The sequence below is a fragment of the Sphaeramia orbicularis genome, chromosome 13 (genome assembly GCF_902148855.1).
Source record: "Sphaeramia orbicularis chromosome 13, fSphaOr1.1, whole genome shotgun sequence".
NCBI lineage: Eukaryota > Metazoa > Chordata > Actinopteri > Kurtiformes > Apogonidae > Sphaeramia > Sphaeramia orbicularis.
This window is the reverse complement of record NC_043969.1, coordinates 36883086-36896383: the sequence shown is the minus strand read 5'-3', so window position 1 is coordinate 36896383 and position 13298 is coordinate 36883086. Positions and strand designations below refer to the sequence as shown.

Sequence of the window (13298 nt, the reverse complement as noted above, 5' to 3'; positions counted from 1 at the left end):
ATTCCAACCCCACCCCCCCCCCCCAAAAAAAAAAAGAAAAAAAAGAAAAAAAATCATTCATTTATACTCAAAAAGGAGTATTTTAGATTAGACAGGAGGATTTTAATGCCTGGTACAACTAAAGGTACATTTGTTTGGACAAATATAATGATAACAACAAAAATAGCTCATAGTAGTTTAATTTCAGAGTTGATATTTATCCATTTTCCATGGTTTTCTTGATAATAACCAAAATCACTTCAGTTCTTACATCAATATCTATAGCATTGTACTGACAAAAACAGTGCTTTTACGCATTCCATGTTTTCTCTTCTGTCTGTTTTAGTCACATGATACACACAGGAGTTAGTACTGGATTGCATAACCATTGTTTTTGATGACTTTTGATGGGCTAATAATTTTTTCTGCGACTGTAGTTTAGCACCACCAGAGTGTAAATGAATAATGGATCGATTATGTAAAGCAGTGAAAAGTGCTATAGAAATCTAATCCATTATTAATAAAGTTGGAGCCATTTCTACTGCTATGGGTTTTCTTAATCCAACCAATAATGAAAGACATGATGTTGGGAAGGAATACCACTGACTATGACAATCTAAAGTGGAGGTCACGTTTACAGATGAGGTTATGTATTTAAAGCAGAGCTGGGTAACGTCACGATCGATGGTTATGATCGATCAGTTCAGTCAAGACTTTTCTCCTTAACTGAAATTAGTTTTTAATGGTCTGTTTGTTAGTGTAATTATGGTGTTTTACACAAAGCACTGCATTGACCTATAGGTTTGTATAATTAATGTCATTAGCATGGTCACCAGGTTAGTGAGGTCATTCCAGTGCATTCATAACAACACTTTAACCCTTTCATGCATAGTGGTCACTGCAGAGGACAAATATTCTACAGCTGTTCTCTTGTAAATTCATGGATTTTGTTGTTTTAGTTGCATATCAACCAACACAGTGGATACTTATGCACCATCCCATAATACACTGCAATTCATACCATTACTGTAACTTTGAAGTTCTTGATAAACCTGATCTGCAGCAAGATATTTGAGTGTAAATCAATTGCTAATTGTCATTAGACTGTAATGAACAGGTTTTTTTTAAACAAGAAGTTGTGTTTTGTTGTTTTTTGCATATTATTTGAGTGCATAATAACTACTGTTATAGTATGTTAAAATGTGAGAAAATATCAGATAGGGCTGCACGATTTTGGCAAAAAAAAAAATCCCGATTTTTTCCTCTAAAAACTCGATTTTCGATTTTGATTTCGATTTTTGGGTAAAATTACAAAAGACAACAGAAGTCAGCATGTCGTTTTTGTGAGCAGCCAACAATGCAAGGCACTGCTCTGACCTCAAATCTGTGATGGTATCATGTGATGAACCCACAGAAGTTTTGTTCTTAATTGAATCTTTATTGAATGAAGTAGAGTATACAAACAATGTATACAACAAGAAAATAACAGAAGTTTGCCAGGGGTAATACACTATAATACAATGTCCAAATCAGAGCAAATACTTATGTTTTTTATAGCCTTTTTGTTTCCAGATTTATCGAACAGCTTTAAATAAAGTTCAACATCTTACAAAAAATAAATAATATTTGGTTTTGTGTTACAGAACTTACATTTGGGAATGAAAAATTTAGCAAGTAAGAGGACTAAATTAATTCTTATATATATATATATATATATATATATATATATATATATATATATATATATATATATATATATATGTATATATACTTTTTTTTTTTTTTTTTTTTCCTCTGGGTATCTGGGCCCACAGAAGTGATACAAATGTAAGTCAGTGACAGGCATCAGTCGTGCGTGTGTGGACCACGTTAATATGAGTGATCCACATGCGGTTCTATTTAAACTGGGGGATCCGTGCGTGGAACAGACCGACCTAGGACACGCTGGAGGGATTCTATCTGTGGAGCTGGTGGATGTGTGTGGGCACAGGGCTGTGTGGGCTCCTCTGCTGAGGCTGATGACCCCGAGACCCGGACCCGGTTCGGAAGAAGACAGTACGGTACGGATCCGTGACAACGGAAGAGTGGTCCGCATGCAGTTCTATTTCAGTTGCGGGATCTGTGCGTGAAACCACGGCTTATATTGCTTATAAGTACTGTGGACTCATTAACACATTTATAGTCCGGTCATTACACAGACTTCTGTGACAGACCACTGTCACTGATAGGAGGAGGAGCCTACGGTAGCCCGCAAGCGCGCGGCCCGCAGGCACGAGAGAGATGAAATCGATTTTACGATTTCCCTATTTTACAAAATAATCATCCTAATTAAAAAATCCGATTTCGATTTAAAATCGATTAATCGTGCAGCCCTGATATCAGATTACCAACATTAATTAAATTATACTCTTTCTCTGAGCCATCCCAAAATTAATGAATTGTTTTTTAGCAAATATTGGGGCCAAAAATAGGACCAAATTGGGACAGGAAAAGCTATCTAGGTGTCAGTGTATTTTATTTTGAAAACATGGCTGTAAATGGTCTTATATACCGCTATAAATAAAGACACTGTGTTAAATTTGATGATCCTAGTGGTTTTTCTAATCCAGACATGTGGGTTTTTCATGAATCTCAGTCTCATTCCAGGTTTCATGCGCAACCCATCGTGTCCACACATGTCAACACATGCAGAACCTGATCATTTAAACACAACTAAATTGTGCATGATTTTGCAACAGCCTAGCATAATTAGTTTGATTCCCAAAATGTACCCGTGAGAGACTAAAAAGATATTCAAAAAAATAGTAGCGTGTAATTTTCGTGTTCGTGTTGTGTTGTTTTAGTTGCATATCAACCAACACAGTGGATACTTATGCACCATCCCATAATACACTGCAATTCATACCATTACTGTAACTTTGCAGTTCTTGATAAACCTGATCTGCAGCAAGATATTTGAGTGTAAATCAATTGCTAATTGTCATTAGACTGTAATTAACAGTTTGTTTTTTTTAAACAAGAAGTTGTGTTTTGTTGTTTTTTGCATATTATTTGAGTGCATAATAACTACTGTTATAGTATGTTAGAATGTGAGAAAATATCAGATTACCAACATTAATTAAATTATACTCTTTCTCTAAGCCATCCCAAAATTAATGAATTGTTTTTTAGCAAATATTGAGGCCAAAAATAGGACCAAATTGGGACAGGAAAAGCTATCTAGGTGTCAGTGTATTTTATTTTGAAAACATGGCTGTAAATGGTCTTATATACCGCTATAAATAAAGACACTGTGTTAAATTTGATGATCCTAGTGGTTTTTCTAATCCAGACATGTGGGTTTTTCATGAATCTCAGTCTCATTCCAGGTTTCATGCGCAACCCATCGTGTCCACTTGTGTTACATGCAGAACCTGATCATTTAAACACAACTAAATTGTGCATGATTTTGCAACAGCCTTGCATAATTAGTTTGATTCCCAAAATGTACCCGTGAGAGACTAAAAAGATATTCAAAAAAATAGTAACGTGTAATTTTCGTGTTCGTGTTTCATGTTTTGTTGTTTTAGTTGCATATCAACCAACACAGTGGATACTTATGCACCATCCCATAATACACTGCAATTCATACCATTACTGTAACTTTGCAGTTCTTGATAAACCTGATCTGCAGCAAGATATTTGAGTGTAAATCAATTGCTAATTGTCATTAGACTGTAATGAACAGGTTTTTTTTTTTAAACAAGAAGTTGTGTTTTGTTGTTTTTTGCATATTATTTGAGTGCATAATAACTACTGTTATAGTATGTTAAAATGTGAGAAAACATCAGATTACCAACATTAAAAAAAAAACATTTATTTCATAGTTTTCACACAGTATGACAGTAAATGCATGTGTCTTTGTTTCAAAAATTAAACGCATGGTGTCCAGCTTAATGGACATTTTTGTAACTCCATGAAAAATAGCTTCATAAAAAAATTTTCAATCACATTGTATTTTTTCATGCCTTAAGAGGAATTAAAACACTCAGGAAAAAAATCTTGATTAAGGTTCTCATAATTCATGCATGAAAGGGTTAATGACCTAAAGTGTTCAAGTTTAGTTCACATTAATGTGCAGAGTCTGTGTAATGTGTTTTGCTGCAGCTGAAAAAATAAAGCTGAAAAATAATGACATTTAACTATGATAAGTCTGTCATCTGTGCATCTGGTGTCTAAACTCTGACGTGCAGTGAGTCTGATTTACTCAGATGCTTCAGAGTTATGTTAGAGTGTAAAAACATTTCTGATTAAAATAGAAGTTCTGCAGGAGAAATGAAGCCGCCATAATGTAGGTAATAAACAGAAACTCTGCAGCAGTACAGAGTAACACTGAGTTTAGTTTACTGTCTAAATATTGTTAATATTATAACAATGTTAACCCAAAATTATGCAAAACTGTAGCGTTTCTAGTTAGATGACAACCAAAAAAAGCGTCACACACAGCCTAAGCCTCTAGAAAGCAGAGAAAACTAAAACAACATTTACACTTTGGTTGTAACTCATTTATATTTTATAAGAAGTGAAAAAATTCTGATTCACATCATGGATTGGGATTCTACCTCAGAGGATCATTGCATGTTCTTTTAGCCAGATTGCCCCGCTCTATATTAAACTTTTATTAACATTACATTTAAAGGTGTTTTAGCCACAAGTAACATGACATAACACCACTGGAAAATGACTGAATGGAATTAATAAATACACTGAATAAAAGATGTAGTTCTGTGAATTTAAACATTTCATCTAATTTAAATACACAGTAATAATAATAATAATAATAATAATAATAATAATAATAATAATAATATTGTTTCAGAATAATAATTTATGAAGCATTTTTTATTTGGCGGAATCTCAAAGTGCTACAGAGAGAAGACAGTCCAATAAAAAAAAAACAACAAAAAAAACAATACCTTATTTTTATTGATTTATTTTTTTTGAACATGCAAAGAAACAAAACAAAAAAAAAAAAACAAAGCAAAATAAGACAAAAACAAAATAACATTTAAATGAGCACAATCTATCTTCAAGTACATGCAAATCTGAATTTTGCATGGTCAAATATAGAAGCAGGAAGAAATATAAACTTATTTAATATTTAATACTAATGCCTAATGCTCTTTAGATTTGTCAATGTGGAAATTTTACATATTGTAGCTTTAAAACTACTTCAACTGTTTGCTGTGTTTCCTGTAGATGTGGTCGATATATATATATGTCTTTATTTAACTTATATTTGAAGACACAGGTAAAAGCTGCTGTTTTTTTTTACAGTACGCCTAAGCATTTTCCCACCAGGCTTGGTTTGAGTCAGCATTATCTACAAGGAATTCTGCAGTGGCTTCATACTGCAACACAGCACAGAACATGTGTAACCATAATCTGATTTCTCCTTAACACATACAGTGGTTCAGCTTTGATATTAGACTCCTAAATATATCTCTTCTGTGCAGAGAAAACCAGTTTATCAAGTAATATTGACTGACACTGACTGTTGTTAAATAAAGGCTGTATGATGTGTAGGAATGTGGTGTAATACTATGCAGGCGTATGTGATCCAGATAAAATGCTGCAGTCTGCAGGCTGAGCAGGGACAGAAAGGAGGAGGAGAGTGACTTGAAGATTTCTAGTTGAAAGCCTTTTGATTTCAGCAGCTTTCACTGATAGATAGCAAGTTTCTGCTTCTATAGTACTGCTGCATCAAAGACAGATGATAAAACAGCTGAACAAACGCAGATAAAGCATGAAAAAAAATCAGCTTTAGTCAAATTTTCATCCAGAACTTGTGATCTGGTGGGTGATAAAACATGTAAAACTTAAATTCCTATGTAATGTATACGGGTGCTTCAATGAAACTGGGTTCATTTTGGTATCTGGCACTTTACCAGCTTTTTAGACCCAATAATAAAAGAGAAATGTAGACACACTTCCTCCCAGATGTACCTAATGATGACCTCAGATAAATGCAAAAAAATTATACTCTTTCTCTGAGCTATCCCAAAATTAATGCATTTTTTTTAGCAAATATTGGGGCCAAAAATAGGACCAAATTGGGACAGGAAACCTACTTAGGTGTCAGTGCATTTTATTTTGAAAACATTGCTGTAAATGGTCTTATATACTGCTATAAATAAAGACACTGTTAAATTTGATGATCCTAGTGGTTTTTCTAATCCAGACATGTGGGTTTTTCATGAATCTCAGTCTCATTCCAGGTTTCATGCGCAACCCATCGCGTCCACTTGTGTTACATGCAGAACCTGATCATTTAAACACAACTAAATTGTGCGTGATTTTGCAACAGCCTTGCATAATTAGTTTGATTCCCAAAATGTACCCGTGAGAGAATGAAAAGATATTCAAAAAAATAGTAACGTGTAATTTTCGTGTCCTTTTCACCGTGTTACATGCGGATTTTTTTTAATATTAAATATAATGTATAATAATATAAAAATGTGTTTTATCTGAAAAATAGTTTCTCTTTTATCTCAGTAAATATTTTGTTTTAAAATACACCCAAAGTGCTTCCAAATTTGCTTCATAACATTAGTCTACATCTGGTTTGAATTTTTAGCCCCCATGTCCTGTTTTTAGGACCAGTTTCACAGAAGCACCCATATGGGGTGTGTTTGCTGGAGGTGAGTACTCACACTGGGAAAGCCGGCAGGGATCGCTGTGACCGCTGTCATTCGATTGGTTGCTCGACACAGAGGAGACGCTGGAGCTCCGGACGAAGCCAAAGGCCGCCAGACGGGCAGCTGGGAGGGCGGAGAACCCCGGAGGACGGAGACCGGACTGGCCTGGTTTGAAGACACTCTTATGGGGAATCTCTGGACCCGACCTCTTCTGCTCCCCTGGACGAAGATAGAAAAATAACAAGGCAAGGCAAGGCAAGTTTATTTGTATAGCACATTTCAGCAACAAGGCAATTCAAGGTGCTTCACACAGGACATTGAAATAAAAAGAAACACATTTAAAACAATATAAAAGAAACATGTAAAAGGTGATTAAAAACAGCAAGTAAGAAAACAACACATAAAATCCAAAAAAAAATAACTAGAAGCACTCGGAGAGCGCAGACCTCCGCCAAGGCTGATCAGTGGCCCCCCCTGTGGGCCCCCCCACCCCCGATCACCACCAAAATTTAATCATTTCTTCCTTATCCCATTTCCAACAAACCCTGAAAATTTCATCCAAATCTGTTCATAACTTTTTGAGTTATGTTGCACACTAACGGACAGACAAACAAACAAACAAACAAACAGACAAACAAACCCTGGCAAAAACATAACCTCCTTGGCGGAGGTAAACACACACATATTAAAGTAAGAGTTGCGGTGCAGAGTTTCAAAAGAGAAAATAAAATTTAAAAAGTCAAAATCCTTTTAGTCAAAGGCAGCAGTGAACAGCTGAGTCTTTAACCTGGACTTAAAAGAACTCAGACTCTCAGCAGACCTGATATTTTCTGGTAGTTTGTTCCAGATATACGGAGCATAGAAACTGAACGCTGATTCTCCATGTTTAGTTCTGACTTTGGGAACACAGAGCAGACCTGCACCAGATGACCTGAGTGGTCTGGATGGTTCATACTGGACTAGAAGGTCTCTGATGGATTTTGGGCCTAAACCATTCAATGCTTTATATGCTAGCAAGAGAATTTTAAAGTCTATTCTCTGAGTGGTATTTACAGGGTAAATGTACAAAACCAGATGACATGTGACCAAAACTTGCTCATTCAGAGGTAATTAAAAGGCAGAAAAATTCGAAATAGACAGAACTAGGGGATCACGGTTTTATTTAGTCATTGCTGGTACAGTGTGATAAAAACAAGCGTCACTATGAAGAATTATGCAGGAAAAACACAAATCACACCCGCTCTGATGAGTAAAAACTATTAACCCTTTAACTCCTGAGACATAATTCTAGGTAAACGTGCTACTGTGAATTAGCATCTGTTTCAGTGTCATAAAAGCTGCTGTGAGTATGTGTTTGTGTTCTTTTTCTTCAGTGTTTTTTCTTTACTGTGTGTTTTAGGGTCAAAACAGGGTGGAAAAACAGAAAAAGATAAAGAGAGGAATTGGAGTTTTACAGGTTTTTACTAGAGCCTGACTGATATGGGATTTTTGGGGCCGATGCCGATGCCGATATTGGGGGCTAAAAAAAGCCGATATCCAACATATTGGCCGATATCTGATATTGGCCGATAACCGATATGTTGGCCGATATATGAAATAAGAACACTGATCTATACAGGATATGATAAACTTTTATCAGATAATTGTGGACAGGTGGATCAACAGTTGCATAAATCTTTGTTTATCTCACAAATATAATTTACACAACTTTCAAATGCAAACTATGCAATCACAAAAATAATTAGAGCAAAAAATATGACTGACCACACAATTCTGTTTTCACTCACAAATTTTGATGTGTCTGCCTCACGGCACTACAACTTCTTATGTGGACTAAGGACTAAACTGAGCATGTGCAGAGTGAACTAGGTAAGTCCTAAGTTGTTCCTGATTGGAGCAATAGCAAGAGTTACAACTGACCCGTGTTACAACTGTCCCCAGTCTCCCCTACACTATTAACACCCAGGCCTGCTGGCAGAATGAAACTGTGAGGGAGATAGGAAGTGCACGGACATGGGTGTGTGTGTGGGGGTGAAAACTTCATAAGACGGGGGGGGGGATTGCAATTTTTGGAGCGTGCGTGCGTGGTGGCGCAGGGGGGTGTTAGCAGTCCATGATTTTCGCCGGTGGGGGGATTAGCAGTAGCTCCGTGATTATGTGATTGTGTGTGTGGGGTGATAGCGTCATTGTCCGAGCAGGAGTGAAAGTGAAACTAACTCGCTTTACTGTTCGTCTGACTCTCCGTGTCACACACACACGGACAGGAGCGGCGAGTGACAGAATCTCCGCGCAGCAAAAAAAAGTTAATATATCGGTTACATCGGCTACATATTGGCCAATGTTGATTAATTGGTGAAACGCTATAATCGTCCCGATTAATCGGTCAGGCTCTAGTTTTTACTAAATAAGGTGCTCAGAATGTACAGGGTGGGGAAGCAAAATTTACAATATTTTGAGGCAGGGATTGAAAGACAGTGTATGACCAATTTGAAAGTCATGAGAATTTATTTTCCACAAGAAAACTGACATAATAGAAAATGTTTTTATTCTATGTGTCCTCCTTCTTTCTCAATAACTGCCTTCACACGCTTCCTGAAACTTGCGCAAGTGTTCCTCAAATATTCGGGTGACAACTTCTCCCATTCTTCTTTAACAGTATCTTTAAGAAAGTGGACATTGCTGTGTGATGTTCTATTGGTAGCATGTTCTAAAATGCCCCAAATAGCAGAATCCAGAGGGTTTAGATCTGGGCTAGAAGGCGGCCATAAACATGATTCCCAAAAATTGCTAAAGTTGGATTTGTTGTTGTTGTCAACAAGTGTTTTGGTGTTCTTGTGTAAGATTTTAACTTCAAATCATATTTTACTGCATTTCTAACGCTCTTGTTGTCTACCTCAAGTTCAATTGCCATTTTTCTCATGGATTTGGTTGGATCCTTTAGGATTTTGGATTTGAGAGCTTTAATAAAAGCTTTGGTATGTTTTTTGTTGCTTCCTCCACTTCCAGACTTTCTCGTAATAGTTTTGCTCATAGTCATTCTCTTCTTTCCATTATAAACAGTCTTTATGGACACTCCAACTATTTTTGAAATCTCCTTTGGTGTGACGAGTGCATTCAGCAAATCACACACTCTTTGACGTTTGCTTTCCTGATTACTCATATGAGCAAAAGTTTCTGAAAAGGTATGGATAATAGTGTTAGGTATGATTATGACATCAATATATGTTTGGTTTCAAAACAATTGACGTAGTGCCTGCTGAGAAAAAACAACTAAATGTTCATTGTAAATTTTGTTTCCCCACCCTGTACGTCAATAAGAGATTTAGGATGTTGAATATGATCTGTGAATTTGAATTTTGGCTCAGTAGTTTTTGTTTTGGGGTTCTTTTTTTTCTAAATCAGTCCAGCTGCTTTTTGGCACCTGGTTAAACTCCAAAAAGCAGTTACACAAGGCAAGGCAAGTTTATTTGTATAGCACATTTCAACAACAAGGCAATTCAAGGTGCTTCACGAAGGACGTTGAAATACAACGACAAGGGGAAAAGAAACACTTAAAAAAAACAGTCAAAACTCACTAAAAACACAGTAAAAAAAAAATAAAATAAATAAAAATAAAAAATCACCACAACACTACAAACAACAGTGAAAACAAAAAAATGACAAGGGAAACTGTTAAAAAAATGTCTATGGAAATAACAAGGTCTATTCTATCAGCATGTTTGGGAATTTTATCAATTGGGCAAACAGTTGAATTTTTATGACTATTTAAAATGAATCCTACATTCAGAACGCTCACCACAGACACGTCAGGGGTTAAAGGGTTCATCTTATGCAGCTGCTGAAGCACATACAGATGGAAGTGAACATTCATATGACAACACGGTGCGCAGACTAGATTAGGAATGTGAAAGTAAGCAGGTAGAAAAATACTGAGTACAAGTTTGGGGAATACGCGACTTTTGCTGCTTTACACTTCAAAGAGTCGGCAGAAGGCGAGTCTCATCCATAAGCATGACGGAGGAAAATGAAGGGAAATGATTCAGCGAGCGGGAGATGTCAGCTGTGCACGGTTTTAACTAGAGGATGAGCTGTGTACGGAAAACAAAGTCTGCACTAAGAGATTAAGAGGATTCATTCTTCCTCCTGCATTTGACACGACCACCTACAACTTTTTTCGACTCTTTTCTTTTCTACCGTTTAATATGTTTACGCTTCATTAAAATAGCCGTCTATTATCACAGTGGTCAATAACAGATTTATTGTTTAAGTTTTTTGAGCTGATTTTGGATAATTTTGGTGTGCTGAATCCAAAAATCACATTAATTTTGGTCAATCAGGTCAACTTTCTGAACTATGCTACATATTGGCTTTTTAACATTTTTGCTTACATTTATGGGCATTTTCACATCATATGATACAAAATTCTTTCATATTTCTTGCAATAAACGATTTCTGAAGATTTTACTTTTGCCAATTTATGATTAATAGTTTTTTTTAATATTACAGGTGAATGAAATGGCTTCGACTAGAAGATCTTGCAGAAATAAGCCTGACGTATTCTGCTACATCTGCGGTGAATACATCATTGTACCGAACAGGAATCAAGTGATCAAATGATTTTTTTTCTCTTAAAACCTATTTTGTGTGAGAATTATATAAAAAATCAACTGATAAAGTCACAAAAATGTAATCAATTTTGTGAGAAGATCAAATTTTTCAAAATCAAATTAGCAATAAAACCTGACCTGATTGGGAAAAACAGATGTCATTTTTGGATTTAGCGGTGCAAAATGGTCCTAATTCAGTTGAAAAACCCCAGACCAGACAACTTGCAAAAAACATTTTTTTGTAACCCAGTGTTATTTGCAGCGACTGAGAATGCTAATCCCTGTTTTAACCCTTTCATGCATGAATTAAGAGAACCTTAGTCAATATTTTTTTTCTTGAGTGATTTTATTCCTCTTTAGCCATGAAAAAAAACAATGCAATTGAAATTTTTTCAGCTGGACATTTTTTAACTCCATGAAAATGTAAATAATTAGTGTAAAAAACAGTTTGTCATCTTTTCATGGTCATGCGGAATCAGTGGCATCTTTTAACTCACTTCTTAAAACACACTTTTATAGACTGGCTTTTATGTTATGTTTGTCCCTTCTAATTTTAATTTTTAATTTAAAAAAAAAATTTGAATCTTATCCTGTTTGATTGTTGGTTTATATTCTCATACATGGTATTGTTTTATCTCACGCCTTTATTTTTGCATTGATTTGACAGCATCATGTTACGTCATCCCTGCCCTCTTTATTCCGATTCAATTAATTTATTTTAAGTGTCATGTTTCTGCATTGTTGTACACATCTCTCCTATTGTGTTGCTTCTGTTTTAGTGTTTTTACTTACATCTTGTATCCTACTGTTGTGCCCTTTACTTGTTTGTCAAAAGCACTTTGTAAACTTTGCTTTTAAAAGGTGCTATATAAATGAAGCTATTATTATTATAATTATAATAATTATATTATTATTATTATTATTATTATTATTATTATCAGATATGACCCATTTGGACGTTTAGAGGCTCCGTAGTTACCGTGGAAACACCTCCATCTTCTACAACATTGATTCACCAGTAAAACCCATGGAGTTGGATGAATGACAGTGGATGGAGACACTTAATTAATGATAGATTTGCTGAAAAAGTCACTTTTTTTCTGTTTTCCCGGTTTCTGATTTAATAACCTTTGAATTCACTCTGAGTTTTAATAAACATCAACATGATCAACAGATTAAATACAATAAAATACTTACTTTACGCTGAAAAAATGCTAAATACAGAGGATAATATAATAATACATGGTGATAAATACTTAAAAAAGGTTAAATAGACAGAAAAAATCATTTGGGAACTGCCATCAAAGAACCTCTGAGTCTTTATGATTTAAATATTAATAACATTTTCTTTCCTTGCCTTTATATTCACTCATGCAGATATTATGTAGGTACTGTTATAGAAGTTCAGGTTAAATTACATTGTAGAATAGCTGTCCACTGTAGTGACCACTATGCATGAAAGGGTTAAAGACAGAAAACACAGGTTAAACTTGATCTGAAACTGTTCTGAATCACATAAAAGAGGGAGATCCCTCACTTATTCCACAGTAATCTTATTAATACGAATCTGTGACTAATATCTGTGTTCCTTATTTATTTATTTATTTATTATCATTATTATTGTCATTATTATTGTCAATCATCTTTTTTTTTTATAGTGCAACAGGGTGGGAATGTTCATGGGTTTGGGTATAAAAAAAAAAACAAAAACAATGACTGTATTATGCTTTTCTGAATGACTCGACATGTAATAAAAACATTTTGAACAAAAAAAAACTTGACCTCAGTGACTCATGGTGATTTAATGCAGAAATTAACCCATAAAGACCCAGTGCTACATTTGTTTAGGGGTTCCCAGATATTTCTTTCTTAATATTTAACCATTTTTTGAGTGATTTATCACCATTTATGATAATATTATCCTCTGTGTTTTGCATTTTTAGTGTAAATCATGTATTTTCCTATATCAGATTCACTTATCATGTAGGCACGGCAAGGCGAGGCAAATGTATTTGTTTAGCACAATTCATAGACA

The 13298-nt window shown here is 35.1% G+C and overlaps 1 protein-coding gene across 1 annotated transcript in view; it reads right to left on the bottom strand.

Annotated features, from left to right (window-relative positions):
• Window positions 1–13298, bottom strand: part of mtus2b (microtubule associated tumor suppressor candidate 2b) — a 93252-nt gene that overhangs the window by 60309 nt on the left and 19645 nt on the right. The window contains exon 4 of the mRNA XM_030153023.1: window positions 6672–6875. Coding sequence (XP_030008883.1) covers window positions 6672–6875 — 204 coding nt within the window. The remainder of the gene's footprint in view (window positions 1–6671; window positions 6876–13298) is intronic.